Consider the following 16,581-nt stretch of genomic DNA (forward strand, 5'->3'; position numbering starts at 1 on the left):
AGAGCATAATCACTTCATGTTGCAGGATGCAGCATAATGCAAGTATCCTAGGTAACTACTATGAGGTAGGAGCTAACCACAGGATCTCCAATTTGGAAAGGACCTTATACATCTAGGTTCTCTTCTTTTAGAAAGAAACTGAGGCCCAAAGAGATTATATACCATGCTTCAAGTCATATACATATTAAGTAGCCGATGACAAACTAAAATTCTTAGTTTTGTCATCTAATCCAATACTCTTTTCTTCAGGCACCACTCTCCTTTAAAAAAAAAAAAAGTGATATGTAAGCAAAACTCTAATACAATGGAAATATTTTCAGAGCTAAAAGTCTATGAGTTTCCTGTTGTATTGGCCTTTTGTCTCACTCTAAGTTAGGAAGTCAGATATTATAAATGAATCATCTTCATCTCAAAAGTTCAAATCTTTTTAGAATTTGTTTTTATATATAATAAGACTTTTTGTAAACTAAAGTTACCAAGACATAATACATGTTTCAAATTGTCCAAGTTTAAAAAAATGCATTTCATACAACACAGACAAAATTCATCAGTACATTATTTAAAAAAAAAAAAAACTTTTAAATTTAAATAACTGCTATTCCTACCTAATTCCTTTTCTTCAGATGCAACCAGAAGAGGGGGCAAGCTGTCCTCATCACTAGGTAGAAGACTAATCTTATTGCCCACATTCTTGTCAATACCACATAGTAACCTATAATCTGAAGTATTAGCAACAGGTAAATTGCTGTTCACTAAAACACCAGCTGTTGGACTAGATGGTTCCTCAGTTCCTGCAAAAACATCATCATCTCGTGTAAAAGATCCAGAAGTAGGTAACCCCTCAGTTCCTGTGCTTATGGGCAGTTTTTCCACAGATGAAACCTCAGAAATAGGACTCTGAATTATCTCATTTCTTGTAATATCTCCTATCTCATTGTTTGATTTTTCCACTGTAGCAGAATAGGCGTGATCCACTGTGTTTACCGTCTGTAAAATATGTAATTAAAAAAATCAGTTTATAGGCTCTGTTCATCTGTGAAATGTTCATCTCTATAGCCAAACATACCGTTTTAATAAGAATAAATAAAACCGAAATGGGCTCAGAAATTCTTCAGAAGCCAAATTTCCTAAGAAACAGTACCATTTGGCTTCTTCAAATTCAGGAGCATAAGGTTTAGCTTTACTGTATGCGCAGGTAGGTACTAATGATTTTAATTTTAGGGATTAGAAAAAGGAAGCAAGGAGAACTTCAGGATCTTAAACCATATCACATAGTGAGCAACTTAGTTTAACCCAAGGCTCTCCTCATGACAGCCAAAATACCTTGGGTAAGCAAGCGAGAGGAAAAGGGGAAAAGACAGAGCGGGGAGTGGTTAGGCAACAGAATGGTAAATATAGTCCACAATAGTAACCACCAGTAATATACTACATCTCAAATATGTTTTAAAAAGCCCTTTCTTTTAGACTGGCCAAACCTGAGTCAATATTAAATGATACCACTTATGAATTCAAATAATACTTACTAACCTATTTAGAATGTTCATTTTGTTAAAATATTGATTAGGGTAGGTGCTAGCTCAGAAACACTTTTGATAATAATGGCTACTTGTAAAATCTAGCTCCCGAACTCTTACTGACAAACAGCATTTGGTATGTGAACTTGAACAGAGCATGATACATATCCATCTTGTCCAATGTATATACCCGAAATAAACCAGGTAACTGGCACAGAGTAAATACTCAATAAATATTTGTTTAATGAATAAAACATTCCTACTTCGTGTATTAATATTTGTTTCTATGAGCATTTTGCTACTTTACAATGAGAATTCTTAGTGGACTAGGAGTCTATATTATGTTTCTCTACTTAACACCTAGCACATTTGTGTAAATGCAAACATAAATACACCACCACATATTTTACTAAGTCCTTGAAAATTATTAAACAAATATTAGCCTAAATCTCAGTTCTATTTCCCTATAACAGTGTTTCGTAAGGTGTGGTCCAAGGATTCCTGGGGTCCCAAGACCCTTTCAGGGAGTCAGTGAGGTCCTAGGATTTTCTTCATATAATTTCACCAAAACAACCTATCACAACAGACTGAATATATATGCAATTATGAGAATTTTTCTTCTACTAAGTCAGACATTAAACTGAAATGTAAAATAATGTTATCCCTGCCCGGCCAGCATGTCTCAGTGGTTGAGCATCGACCTATGAACCAGGTGGTGAAGGTTCGATTCCCGGTCGCTCGATCCCCAGTGCGGTGCATGCAGGAGGCAGCTGATCAATGATTCTCTATCATCATTGATGTTTCTATCTCTCTCTTTCTCTCCCATCCTTTGTGAAATCAATAAAAAATATTAAAAATAATAAAATGTTATCCCTGATTAAACTTTTGTTTTGAATTTTTTCTCATAATAGTATTTCTATTAATATTAGTTTATTTTTTAAAATATATTTTTATTGATTTCAGAGAGGAAGGGAGAGGGAGAGAAAGATAGAAACATCAATGATGAGAGGGAATCATTGATTGGCTGCCTCCTGCACGCCCCCTACTGGAGATCGAGCCCGCAACCCAGGCAAGTGCCCTTGGCTGGAATTGAACCTGGGACCCTTCGGTCTGCAGTCCAACGCTTTATCTACTGAGCCAAACCAGTTAGGGCAATATTAGTTTATTTTAACTAATGAACTTTAAATTTTCTCAATTTTAATATTGCTATAGTAATTGTCAATAGTATAATCCACAAAACTTATAGCTTTTTATTTTATTGTTTAAGGTATTATAGTAATATTAAAATTGAGAAAATTTAAAATTCATTAGTTAAAATAAACTAATATTAACAGAAATACTATTAGTAGAAAAAACTTATAGCTCTTTTGAATTCTCAATAACTTTTAAGAGCACAAAATGGCACTGAGACCAAAAGTTTGACAATGAAAAGGTAAAACCTAAAATATATTCTCTATATCATATATTTCTCATTTTAGGAAGCTCCTAGTGTTCAAAAAACACACTCTAATAATCACGTAAGGAATTATCTACAAAATAAAATTTTATTAAATTAACAAGTCATTCTTTAGATTCCTTACCAAGGGCAGATCTGGTAAGAGAGGACTAAAGTCTTCAGAACATCTTTTACTTCCAGATGATAATTTTGCTGTATCTGCAACTTCACCATTGGGCAATATACCATCTGCAAACCATACTCTCTTCTGTTCTTTGGAACATAATCCTAGATTCAGTTTCAAAAATAAAGCATTTTAACTTGGCAATATTGCAATGATTTAATATAAAAATGGGTCAGAAAATGTTTTCAAAAGCTTTTGCTACCTATTATCAAGCCTAGAGAAATGGCCGTATGTGCAGCTACCCATAGTGGACGTCTTTTTCTAATTCATACTGAGGCAGGATGAGCCTGGGAAGCACGTACTCAGAAAAGGAGTGGACAGGAGAAGTTATTTCTTAAAGACAAAAGAGGCAGATTTAAAGCCTATATTATTAAAACTAATTTGTGAGTGTGGAGTGGAGACTGAATAAAATTTAGGGACTAAGGCGCAGGAAAGAAAAATGGACTATACCAGAGCATGATAGATAAGCAAAGAAAAACATTTGGAGAACAGAAAGAGGCATAAAAATTTAAGAAATGAAACAGGATCACTTGTGCATCAGAGGTCATTTCTTTTAATTTATTTGATGAGAGAAGCATAATATATTTTATTCTTATAATGTAGATATTAAACTTTATTAATATTTATTAACATTTTCATCCCATATTTGGAGGAAATAACTAGATATCAGCATGAATATTTGTTATTTTGTTATAAAGCACCTACAAAAGAAGGTTATGAAAATTTTTGCCAGATGATTTTAGAACAATATGAAGATTAAAAGGATTAATATATCTAGTTTCCAAAATACAATACAGAGTAACACTGAATATCTTTCTTATATTTGCAATACTTTTATAGTTTAATAATTCAGGATGTCAATATAGGAAAATATATAAATATTTCTAAAAACAAATTTATTCAGCTTTAAAACTATAATATGTAAGCATACATTTGTTCAGATGGAAAAAGACACATGGGATATGATTATTACAATAGCTTTATTAACTCTGTTTCATGCACTTACAACTGTAAACCTACTTTTGCCCACTCCTATATATGCTGAATCTCCTTATTTACGTTATAATAATAAATAGAACATAGCTATTAAGTGAGAAAGAAACTAAAGTCCAAAATAATTGTCACAAGTATCTGAATTTGCCTTTAACTGACAGTTAAAGTCACTTTATAGCATGCAACAGACTAATAGTTGATGTTTAAAAATGTGAATGGACTTGACTCAAGATCCTAACCTACAACAGGTTGTAAAAAAGAACAGAGTCCAAAGATTTTAAAACCATTTTTATTCTGGTAAAACATACATTTAAAAACAGATTTTTAAGGAAGTGGAGGTATGCCAGGTTTTTACCTATTGTTTCTCAAACCCAAGCCTACCTTCTCCACCAAGCTCTCTAATGTCATGCTGGAAGTCTGCAAAGTGCAACTCCCAGACCCTCTTGCTAGTTGGGCCTAGTTAGGTTCCACCAATGGTAAGCACAGGTAGGAGATTAGAAGGTGAGAAGAGAAGGAATTCTTTCCTTTGAGTTCCTGCCAAGATTCTTGAAGTAGCAGCACCCCCAGATATAGCTGCATGGCCATGATTTTCAGTACTCCTTTACATCAACCCCAGAACACTCCTTCAGTCACCTGAGCACAAAGCTCATTAGTCTCCTTGATGGTTCTACCATTTGCTTGTTGGTGTTCCCCAAAGATCACAGCACCAACCACATGGTACCCCAACCCCTGAATCCCAGGTCTGAGAACCAAGTACCTTCTGGTACTTCTGTACAGTACTCAGTACTGCTTCTCACTTTTTATTCCCTCTGCCCTAGCGTTGGTGGTTGTTTCCTGCTGTTACTAATCCCTGAGTCACTTGAGCATAGCCTTTTTGCTCTTTCTGTCTTCTAATATACATGTATAACCAGTTTCCTGTATTAAATTCCTTCTGATATCTAGTCTGGCTTCTCTTTCCTCACTAGACCTTGTCAACACTAGAAATTTTCTATTTTAATAATTATCTTTAGTCTAAGACACAGGATTTTCTTCTAGTTACCTTCAACACTTGGCTGTTTAAGGGCTGAGATTGGTAAGGTGGTAGGTGAAGAAGGTACACTGGATGTCTGGGTCTCCTGCAGAGGCTGGATGGTGGCACATTCATCAGAATGATTAGATTTAAGATTAGAACCAGTTGGGCTCATCATCCTTTCAAATGCCTGAGCTATAACGGGGAGAAAATAACATTAAAATCTCAGATTTTTTTTAAATTTCAAAGTAAATATGATAAATATTCTATTTTTCAAGTTGTAAGAAGTAAGAAATCAATGACTTAGCAAGAAAAATAAGTGGCACTTGACAAAGATCATGTCCTTCCTTTGGTTGGCAGCACTCCACTTCAGTATAAGCTACCAATTAGTTATTTTAATATTATACTTAGCTTATGTTTGATATCTATTAAAGAAAATTATTGTTATTTAATATGACTATTTTTGCCTTTTACCCTTAGAGTCTATTTCTCACATAGTACAGAGTGATTCTTTTAAGACATAAATCATGTATCATTACTCTGTTTAAAATCCTTTAATGATTTCCCAACCCTTGGAGTGAATAATTTAAGTTTTACAATGGCTCACAAGACCCTACACAGCCTACATCCCGACCTCCTCTGCCTTCTGTTACTGTCTGACCTCATTTCTCACTACAATTCCACTTGCTCATTATGATCCAGCCACCTAGGCCTCCTTGATTTTCAACAAATCAAGAAGCACTCTCCTAGCTTAGGGTCTTTGCTCTTATTGTTCTCTCTGCTTAGAATGTTCTTCCCATAGATATTTACTAGCTTCATTCTTTTACTTCCTTCAAGTCTCTGCTCACATGTCATTATCATAAAACCTTACTCTGACCACCTTATAAAAAAAATACAGCTTCTTGCTTCCAATCTGTTACTATCTATCCCTCTTACACTCTTTTATTTTCATTTAGGATATTATCATCATCTGATATTCTCTTTGCCTACTGTCCGTCCACTTTTCCCAAATTTGTAAGCTCCATGAGAATAGGGAGTCTATTTGTTCTCAGCTAGCGTGCCAGAATATAGAATGGCACCTGAATATTGCTGAATGATTTTTCACCTGAATAACAGAACAGAACTGGTAGCTCTCCCTTCAGCATATCTCCAAACTGACCTGCTATAAATGCTGCCACTACTAAAATTGCCTTCCTTAAGTGACAGTAAATAATAGCATTCTTATGAAATGGCTTCCACTAACCAACTGAAATCCAAACATCTTACTTTGGGTTTCAAAATAATTTCCACCTTACCCTAAATCAACCTAATGGCACTCACACGCATGCTGCCTTGAAACTTAACAGTCTCAGCACAACTTCCTCAATGTCCATATCTCTATTCAAATTATTTTTTCTTCTAATACTTCATGAAATGTGTCTCACAACCCGTGAGCCATCTTTCTCCTCTTATTTAATAATATTATCTTAAATGATCATTTCTACCATTTTCAATGCTAAAGGTGATATGAAAACAAATTATGTTTTCTTGTAGTATATAAAGTAATGATAAAGAGAACCATAAATGAAATTACATGCTATAAGATATCAAAACAGAATAAATAAAAGACAGCTAAGTAAACAAATTGTTTTCAAAAGAATTTCTTTGATAAACCAATGTTTGAGCTCAATAACCTACTGAGAGTCTTTAATGACTCTTGATCTTCTCCCCTTCTGGATTCTTACAGTCAGAATATGTATTAATGTCCACCTAAGAATCTGACCTATCTACTCAAATATTTCAAATCTTCCTGGCTAACAGCAGGAGCAGTTGTCTTCTAGGCCAGTGGTCGGCAAACTCATTAGTCAACAGAGCTAAATATCAATAGTACAACGACTGAAATTTCTTTTGAGAGCCAAATTTTTTAAACTTAAACTTCTTCTAACGCCACTTCTTCAAAATAGACTCGCCCAGGCCGTGGTATTTTGTGGAAGAGCCACACTCAAGGGGCCAAAGAGCCACATGTGGCTCGCGAGCCGCAGTTTGCCAACCACGGTTCTAGGCTATTGAAGCAGTGTAAGAAAAAACAGAACAACTATAAGCACTTAAGCTAACCTCTTAATAAACAATGGTGATAATATAGAAATGTAAAAAGATTTATACTCTATTATAATCTTCCAGAACACATGTCAACAGCAGGGAGTAAAGCAGCTTACCTCAAGCTAATAGACTCACATCAGAGCTTTTTGGAGAACTGCTGAAAAAATTTATCTTCATTCAAAAGAGAAAAACAAATTATTATCAGGTATTTACTCTCCTGGCTAACAGGAAGCACTGCCTGAGATAGTACACAGGCCTGGTCTTTAAAAAGTCCCAAGTAATATTTGCTGGGAATTAAATTGTCAACAAATTTTAGAAAATGCCAAGAAGTACTCAAAAGAACAAATGCGTATTTGAGGGAAAAAACACAAAACACACAACACACACACACAACTGTGAGAATTCAAGACCACAAAGATTATTGCTCATAATGGTAGCTAGCTAGGGAGCCAGAGAAACAGTAAGGAAACACATAAAAACAAAATTCTAAAATTGAGAAGGGAAAAAAATATGAGACAAAAATATACAAATAGTGTGGCAGTCCTATAAATTCAGATATAAGATAGATATCACTATCTTATCTTTTATTCCCATTTTAGGTTGTAAAGGGTAAAAACTATTATCTTGCCTGGTGCTATTAATATATAAGATTAAATACCATTTATTAGTAGGTATTCGATAAATGTTTAGATTAAGATGATAATGATGACAATGATGATGGCAAAAACAACAGGCAGATGAAATGCAGCACTTAGGGACTTGGTACCTGTTAAAAGTTAATGAAATGCCACTCCAGAAATTGAATGCTTCCTTTCCAAACTGGTAGCATTAAGTGTGACAGTGGAACAAAAAGAAGAGAAACCAAGCCTTGGGATGTCCCACCTAAGCCAGATAAGTCAACACTAGGTCCTCGCCTTAAGAAAATAAAGAAGTTTATCTTTGTCACAATCCAATTGTTTTTAAGTCATACTCAATTACTTAGAGAAAATGTGAGGTTACTACTCACCTTTACTAATGGTTTCATAGCAGACCACACAGACTCTTGCTTCCTTTTCTAGATACTGCAGTTTACACTTCCTATTACAACAAACACCACAAAATACCTATAAAGAATAAAATATCAAATTTGGTTCTATTTCATGCATACTTATACCTACTGGAGGTAGGGGAGGGGAGACCCAAAATCTAATGAACCAAAAAACATTTTTTCTGATTATATTATTTTTTGAATCACTATATTCATATATAGTTATTAAAATACTTTTATCTAGCCCTGGCCAGTATGGCTCAGTTGGTTGGGGCGTCGTCCTGTACAACAGAAGGTCTCTGGCTCGATTGCTGGTCTGGGCATATGCCTACGTTGTGGGTTCAGTCCCCCCTCAGGTCACATGCAGGGCAATCAATTGATGTTTTTCTCTCTCTCTCTCTTTCTCTCTAAGCATGTACTCATCTGAGGTTGTTTTTTTTTTTTTTGTTTTGTTTTTAAAAAGCAATGTTACTTCTATAGCCAGCGCTCAGGAGTTTACAGATAATTAAGGCAGCCAGAACACAAATGAGGTCAGCTTCACTGTTCAGAACCTTGTGTAAGCCAATTGTTTTCAGTGTTTACCTAACCACAACACTAACTACAGAGGAGTTCTGAAATTAAATATTCAAGGATAAATGGAAATCTGACTGAATTGAGAATATTTGATGTGTTAATGTTAGGCAGATAAAGACAAGTATTCTAAGATTTCACAAAAATTAGTAAATAGTGGTCCTCATTCCCATTATGTAATATCCATGATGATTTGACATTTATTCAACTCTCAAACAATCTATAAAATAATAATGCTTTCTATATTTCCATGTAGGTGAAAAACAATGATTTTAAATTAATTGAATTTTTATAAATAATCTATTGAGCTTTTCCATCACATAGAATTTCATTTAAATTGTCTCAAAAGAATAAGACTTAAAATTTTTGTATGACTTACCTTCCCACATGCTCGGCAGTGGTGCCGCCGTTTTGTAAAGGTAAATTTGACTTGGCAGTTCATACAGTTTGGAGCTTCTGAATCAGGAACCCAAGTAGGCTGTTTCTGGCCCAAAACCAAGCCTTCTTTGCAAGTGTTTACAGGTAGAGATTCTTCATTTGCAGTTATAAGACTGGATCCACTTTCAAAATTACTTTCTATATCAATGTAATTAGAGTTAAAACTAACCTGAGGATTGGTTATAGAATTTGTAGTGCAAGTTGTTGGAGCAATGGTTATGCTGGGTTCACTTTCAGGCACAGTTGGAACATCTGGCTTATTTGGTTCTTTTGAACTCCTTGTTCTTGATGGAATGCTAAACTGCTTAGGTCTGGCCCCTCCAACATAAACAGATTGACTGTTAAAATCAGAGACTGACAATTCACTAGTAATCTCAGATTTACTGCTAACTAATGCTTGTTCAATTGGAATTATACTTTTATCCCCTAAAGAAAGGCTACCAATTTCTGTTGTATTTTGTTTATCAACTGTTTCACCAGGACTTTCCCCAGTAGCTCCTGCTTCAGCATTGAAATACATATTACTGACATTTCCATCATCTACGCTTTTCAAATCTATCTCATTCATTTGAGATTTTGAGTCATTTACAGTTTCTTCAAATGACTTTATGTTACTTGTCTGAAGATATTGTTCAGTTAGAAAAGCATCAAGTTCAGCATCACTAACTAGTGTGCCACTTTTTATGCCTTCATCAATATTAAAGTAACCTAAGTCTTGTCCATCAATATCATTGCTTAAAAAAGTGAGACCTTCACAATGATTGGAAGACTCTGGGGCATTTGCACCCAAAAGCTCCATTTGAGATTCTACTGCTGTAGAAGAACTGGTGTTGTTAGAGTAATCCAAAGAGTCAACTCTGATTTCCTTCTGGTCAGGATCTGCCTTTCCATCTCCTATCTTTTCAATTAATGGCTGAGGAAGTATGTTTTTACATTTTTCTTGTTTCAAAAGATCAGTCTCCTTCAATGGTTCCCCACCCAGAATAACCCTCTTCTCTATTTCTTCATGCACAGCCACTGCTTCTTGTATATTATCTTTATGCTCATCCTGATGTAAACAATCACCATGTGTTTTACTTTCAATCAATGATCCACACAAAGACCCAGGTACTGGAAGACAGGACAATGAGGAATATATATCTTCACTTGAAACATGTAAAGCTGAAGAAGAATCTTGGATTACATCTGTATTATCTTTAAGATCTAAATTTGAGTCTTCTTTTGCAGATTGTTTTATAAATATAGCAGTCCTATCTTCTTGAAAGAAGTCAGGTAATTTGAAATTTTCATCTCTTGAATTTGAATCATTTAAGGATAAACTTTCATGTTTTGGAAGACTGCAAGGCAAAGCATTTGGGCTGTCTCTTTCTTTTAAACATTCTGTGGCAGCTATGACAGCCACATGTGCCTCCTCTTTTACCACACAGCCATCCGCTTTTACTAATTCACATGGCTGGTTCTTGTGTTGTAGGTTGTCTTTGGCGTCAAACATTTTGGAACTTTGTTGAGTCAAGGCAGATGGCATGTTCAAATCATCAACTGGTTCTAACTGATTAGAGATCTTTATATCCTTTAAATTTTCTTTTCCACTATAATTACATGAATCTGAAAGAGTTGTATCTATGTTTATATTCAATTCGTTAGTTCCACTGATTTCTCTATTTTGTAATTCAGAGTTGACATAATTTTGTTCTTCTCCGACAGCATTATTACCATGGTCTGTTGATGAAACACAAAGAGTTTCTGACACTGAAGATAAATCCAATCCAATCAAAGAATCTGCACTAGACTTAAAATCATCTGGCAATAATTTTTTAATATATTCTTCATTATTAGTTACATGAACTAAGTTACCCATGTCACTTATCAGATCACAGACAGGTTTACTACATCGTCCCATATATAAAGGCTGGATTTCATCTGAAGTGCCACCATCCACAGAAGAAAGGAGATCAAGTCCTGTTACGTTTTTCTCATTTTGTATAGAAGTTAGTCCCTCATCTGTTTTTTCGTTCAGTGAAATCTGATTTGTTTCATAGCATGTTTCTGATGAGACACAACAATTAATGCATTGCTGATCCTTTGGTAACAGTGAAGTTAACTGTGAGGAAGCCAACTCTGAAGAAACTGAACAGTGGTTAGAATCATATGCATTTTGTGCATCCTGGAGATAATCTTGTTCATCTAATTAAAATAAAGATACAGTGTTATTCAGGAGACCCAAATAAAAATTATTACAAAGATGTCATATTTCGAAGACTTCCAAACTAACAACTTTTTTAGAGATAGAGTACTCTCTTGCAAAATAGTAATAACATCCAAAATTATTTTTATTTGGATTTAAAGTACTTGGGGTTTTTACTTTTGACTGTCAATATCATAAAGTGATAGAAATTCACTCAAAATAACTCAGTTAAACTATAAAAATCAATCTAAGGAATAACTGAAAAAACAATCTACCTTTATTGTTCCACCTTCCAGTTTCCTAGTCTTCATTCTAAGAGGTGGAAAATACCATCTCTCATAGTAATGAAATACAAACTTATGTAGAGCTTTCAAGTTACTTTAACTGGTTCATATGTTGGTTTTAAAGATCCTTCTTTTAGCTAAATTTATATCTGGAGAAAAACTTCTAGTTACCTTACTTTTATTTCTGGCTATTTGTTCCATTCAGTGTAAGAATAAACTAGTATGTTATAATGAAATACGTGAATCTTTTATAGAAGATAACCATGTGACCAAAATCGAAACCAAATTTTGCTAAGAGTACTCTGAATTAAAGACATTTTTAAATTTCATTAGTGACAAAAATGAAAAACCAACAAACCTGGATTCTGTTCAAAATCATCAAGGAGTTTGTCCAAGTCACTGACTGCTGCTTTAAAATAACTGTCCATCCTACTTGTAGACTTACTCAGAATTTAATTCTTGTATACCTAGAAAATAAAAAGTATGATAGTTCCTTTAATTCTCTAACATATAAGTATTATGCCATCTACTGTATGCCAAAAAACATAGTCAGGATATAGACACAAATAAAATTTGAGAGTATTGCTTTGAGGCATCTATAATTTAGTTGGGAAATTTGCCTCTATATATACAAAAAAAGAAAAAAGACATGAAAACCAACTCTAACAACATAATATGCAAACATTAACTATTATAAATTTTGAAACACTTATATAAATAACTCATGGATCAAAGAAAAATTCATAAATGAAAGCTAAAAATAGTTATAAGTACCATATATTAAATAATCCTAGCTAATAAAGGAGTAATATGCAAATTGACCATCACTCCAAGACACAAGGTGGCTGCCCCCATATGGTCAAAGATGGCTGCCTCATGTGGACACAAGATGGCCACCACAAGATGGCCTGTAGGGGAGGGCAGTTGTGGGCAGTTAGGGGTGACTAGGCCGGCAGAGGAGGGCAGTTGGGGGAGACCAGGCCTGCAGGGGAGGGGACCGGCAGTTGGAGGGGACCAGGCCAGCAGGGGACGGCAGTTAGGGGCAATCGGTCCAGCAGGGAGCAGTTAGGCGTCAATCAGGCCTGCAGGGGAGTGGTTAGGGGTGATCAGGCTGGCAGGCAGAAGCGGTTAGGGGCCATCAGGCAGAGGCAGGCGAGAGGTTGGGAGCCAGCAGTCCTGGATTGTGAGAGGGATGTCCCATATTGGAGAGGGTACAGGCTGGGTTGAGGGACACCCCCCTCCGTGCACGAATTTCGTGCACCGGGCCTCTAGTATAAATATACTACATCCAGAAAAAATACTGCATATGAAAACTTGTGAGACTCAGCAAAAGTAGTACTTCAACAGATACCTAGGGCCTTAAATGCTTATACTAGAAAAAAAGAAAGATTGAAACTTTATAAGCTTAGAGCAGAAATTAAAGAAATAGAAAACAAGAATTCAAGAGAGAGGAACAAGAAAACTAAAAGTCAGTTTTATGAATAAAGATGAACCTCTAATCTGTGTCAGGAACTCCATCAAATGAGCCTGAGGCACCCTAAAGAAATCTTTCAATGACTAATGTGATAATATCAAAAGGACATGGGAAACAAGTTGAAGGGCTCCCACTGGCTTAAATGGGACAACTGGACATCAAATGAATGAAGACTGCAAAGGACTGAACATAAATCAAATAGATAAAAAACCAAGAGATCATAATGATGCTTAAAGCCTAAACAAAACAAACCCCCACCCACTGGAGGGTTGCTAGGGTACTAACCCATTAACTCTGAAATTGGTACATTAAAGGAAAAGAGCCAAAAATTTATCCTATCCTTTATTTACAAAACATGCTTTACCATAACAAAATAGTTGCTGAGGGAAAGTCCTTTAGATAAGAATGCCAATTAATAAATAAAGAAGGATATTAAAATCATCTCCTCACAGACCCTAATACCATAAATGGATTAGGCAATGGCTATCAATGGGTGAAATTTAGATGAAAGGTTGGAGGGTAAGTATAATTGTGGGATCAGTCCAACACATCTGAATCCAGTGGTCAATTTCACCATCAATAAATACAGACAAACCAGCCTGTCTGGTGTGGCTCAGTGGTTGAGCATTGACCTATGAACCAGGAGGTCACAGTTCAGCTCCCAGTCAGGGCACATGCCCGGTTGCAGGCTTGATCCCCAGTGGGGAGCATGCAGGAGACAGCCAATCAATGATTCTCTCATCACTGATGTTTCCATCTCTCTTTCTCTCTCCCTTCCTCTCTGAAATCAATAAAAATATATTTAAAAGAAAAAATCATATCATTACAAATAGAGGCAGTTTTATTTGTTCCTTTCCAAAAAGTGTACCCTTTCTTTCTTTTTTTCTTTCTGAATTATAGAGGATTTCAATACATACTAATTAAGAAATGAGTAAAAGTTCTGAATAAACACCTCACCAAAGAACACATACAGATGGAAAATAAACATATTAAAAAATTATCAACATCAATTTTCTTTAGGGAACTGCAGACTAAAACATTGAGATACTGTTTCATATCTATTACAATGGCTAAAATCCAAAAATCTGACAAAACCAAATGCTGCAAGGATACTGAGCAGTAGGAACTCCCATTTATTGCTAGTGGGAAGGCAAAATGTTACAGCCACTTTGGAAGACAGTTTGGCAGTCTCTTACAAAACTAAACAAATTCTTACTATATAACCCAGCAATCATACTATTAAGTATTTACCCAACTGATTTAAAGATTTATGTTCACACAAGAACTTGAATGTTTACAGCAGCTTTATCCATAACTGCTAAAATTTGGAAACATCAAAGATGCCCGTAAGTGAATAAACTATGATACAACCATGCAATGGAATATTATTCAGTGATATAAATAAATGAGCTATGAAAGCCACAAAAAGACATACATAAAACTTAAAAGCTTATTTCTAAGTGAAAGAAGCCAGTCTAAAAAAATCTGATACTGTACAATTTTAATTGTATGACATTCTAGAAAAGGTAAGACTACAAAGATAGTAATAACATCAGTGATTGCCAGTATTCTGGGGCAGGGGAGGGTTAAACAGGTAAAAGCACCATGGATATTTTAGGATGATGAAACTATTCTGTATGATACTATAATAGTGAGTACAAGACATTAAGCCTTTGTCAATACTCATAGAATTTATAGCACAAAGAATAAACCTCAGTGCATGCTTATTTTTAAAAAATTATTAAGGTCAGGGGATCATCCAATGGAATTCAGAATGTGACAAAAGAATCTATCTAGATGTGTTACAAATGTATAAAACAAGCTCACTGGAGTTGAGAAATAAAGTGCTATCTTTGGAAATGGAGTATGTTTAATACTAAAGGCAAAAGGAACACGAGCATTGTACTTTAGTTGATAAAGTTGTTTCCCATGAGGGTACAGGTTAACAATTCTGAAATCATCATACATGTATACTGGAATTCAAATTAAATAATTTGATGGCTGATTGTGGGAGCCAGTTTTCTCTGTTAGAAGGAAAGGTTATAAATAACCAAGGAAAGGAAGCTACAATGATCTATGTAGTAATGGATTTGAGTTTGAGACATCAGTATAAACAAATTCATGTTTACCTTAATATGGCACAGATGATTACACATAGAAATATTTATAGATACTTGTATATAAATAGTATATATATATACATACACATATATACATGTACACATATATGCATGTATATATATTGCTCTGTCATTTAGGAGAGCATAGAAGCAAGACATCTCAATGGCAACAATCACAGTTGGTGCCCACATCTTGGTTTCTCCAATAAAAGGAACCAAGATTCCTCAGAGAAATGGCTGATTCTAAGACTGGGGCAGGAAATATACAAGATGAACATGGAGCATCTTGTAATGCCAAGAAGTAAGAAAGTACACACACATGCATGAGCGGAAGTGCGCACACACACACACAAAATGTAGGGAGTATGTCAAAGGGACATAGGAGTCAACTGAAAGAGCTCCCCAAAACCAAAGCTGGAACAATTTGAATAATAAAATAAATAAAGTAGTACTGGATTATAACCCAAAACTTTAAAAAAATCTATGAGATAAATAAATGATTAAATAAGTAAACGGGAGAACAAGACAAATTTCCCATGTAGAAAGATTCCAAATAATGTATGTAGATACTTTGTTCTTAAGGAAGTGGAACATAACTCGCTACGCAGGTGTATGCTGCACACAGTGACTTTCTAAAGAGTACAGTATGAAAAATAACTTCACAGTGGAGAAACCTGGCAAACACTACCTCAAGCCAGAGGACCAAGGTTAAGATCAACAGTGACAAGTCATAATGATAGTCTGTACCCTCGGTATGATGTGATGAGAATGGCACTTTATCTCTGTTGTCTTCCTCCCAAAACATATTACCACAATCTAGTTATGAGAAAAAATCAGACAAATCCCAATTGACATTCTACAAAATAACTGACTAGTAATCCTCAAAACTCAAGAGGATCAAAACCAAATTATGTCTGAGAAACTGTTACAACCATGAGGAGCCTAAGGAGATGAAACTACGCAGTGTAATGTGGTATCCTGGAACAGAAAAAGTCTATTAGGAAAAAACTTAGGTAATGTGAATAATGTATGGACTTTAGTGGTTCCTTAATCATGACAAATGTACTATATTAATGTAAGCTGTAATAATAGAGAAACTGGGTATGGGGTATATGGGAATTCTGTACTATCTGTGCAATAATCCTTTAAGTCTAAAATGGTTCTAAATTTTAAAAAAATGAAATGAAAGCATTGGAAAATAAAGTTGAGAAAATATTCTAAGAAGTAAAACAAAAAGAAAGGGATGGAGAATAAGTGAAAATATTAGAA

The 16,581-nt window shown here is 35.0% G+C and overlaps 1 protein-coding gene across 1 annotated transcript in view; it reads right to left on the bottom strand.

The window, feature by feature from the left end:
• The window catches only part of ZFYVE16 (zinc finger FYVE-type containing 16), a 49,623-nt gene that overhangs the window by 23,252 nt on the left and 9,790 nt on the right, over positions 1 to 16,581 (bottom strand). The window contains exons 2-7 of the mRNA XM_079791746.1: positions 12,077 to 12,185; positions 9,191 to 11,433; positions 8,221 to 8,317; positions 5,166 to 5,330; positions 3,095 to 3,237; positions 606 to 987 (exon numbers count right to left, since the gene is read on the bottom strand). Coding sequence (XP_079647872.1) covers positions 606 to 987; positions 3,095 to 3,237; positions 5,166 to 5,330; positions 8,221 to 8,317; positions 9,191 to 11,433; positions 12,077 to 12,146 — 3,100 coding nt within the window. The 5' untranslated portion in view covers positions 12,147 to 12,185. The remainder of the gene's footprint in view (positions 1 to 605; positions 988 to 3,094; positions 3,238 to 5,165; positions 5,331 to 8,220; positions 8,318 to 9,190; positions 11,434 to 12,076; positions 12,186 to 16,581) is intronic.

This window comes from Cnephaeus nilssonii (assembly GCF_951640355.1).
Source record: "Cnephaeus nilssonii genome assembly, chromosome: 2".
Classification (NCBI taxonomy): Eukaryota; Metazoa; Chordata; class Mammalia; order Chiroptera; family Vespertilionidae; genus Cnephaeus; species Cnephaeus nilssonii.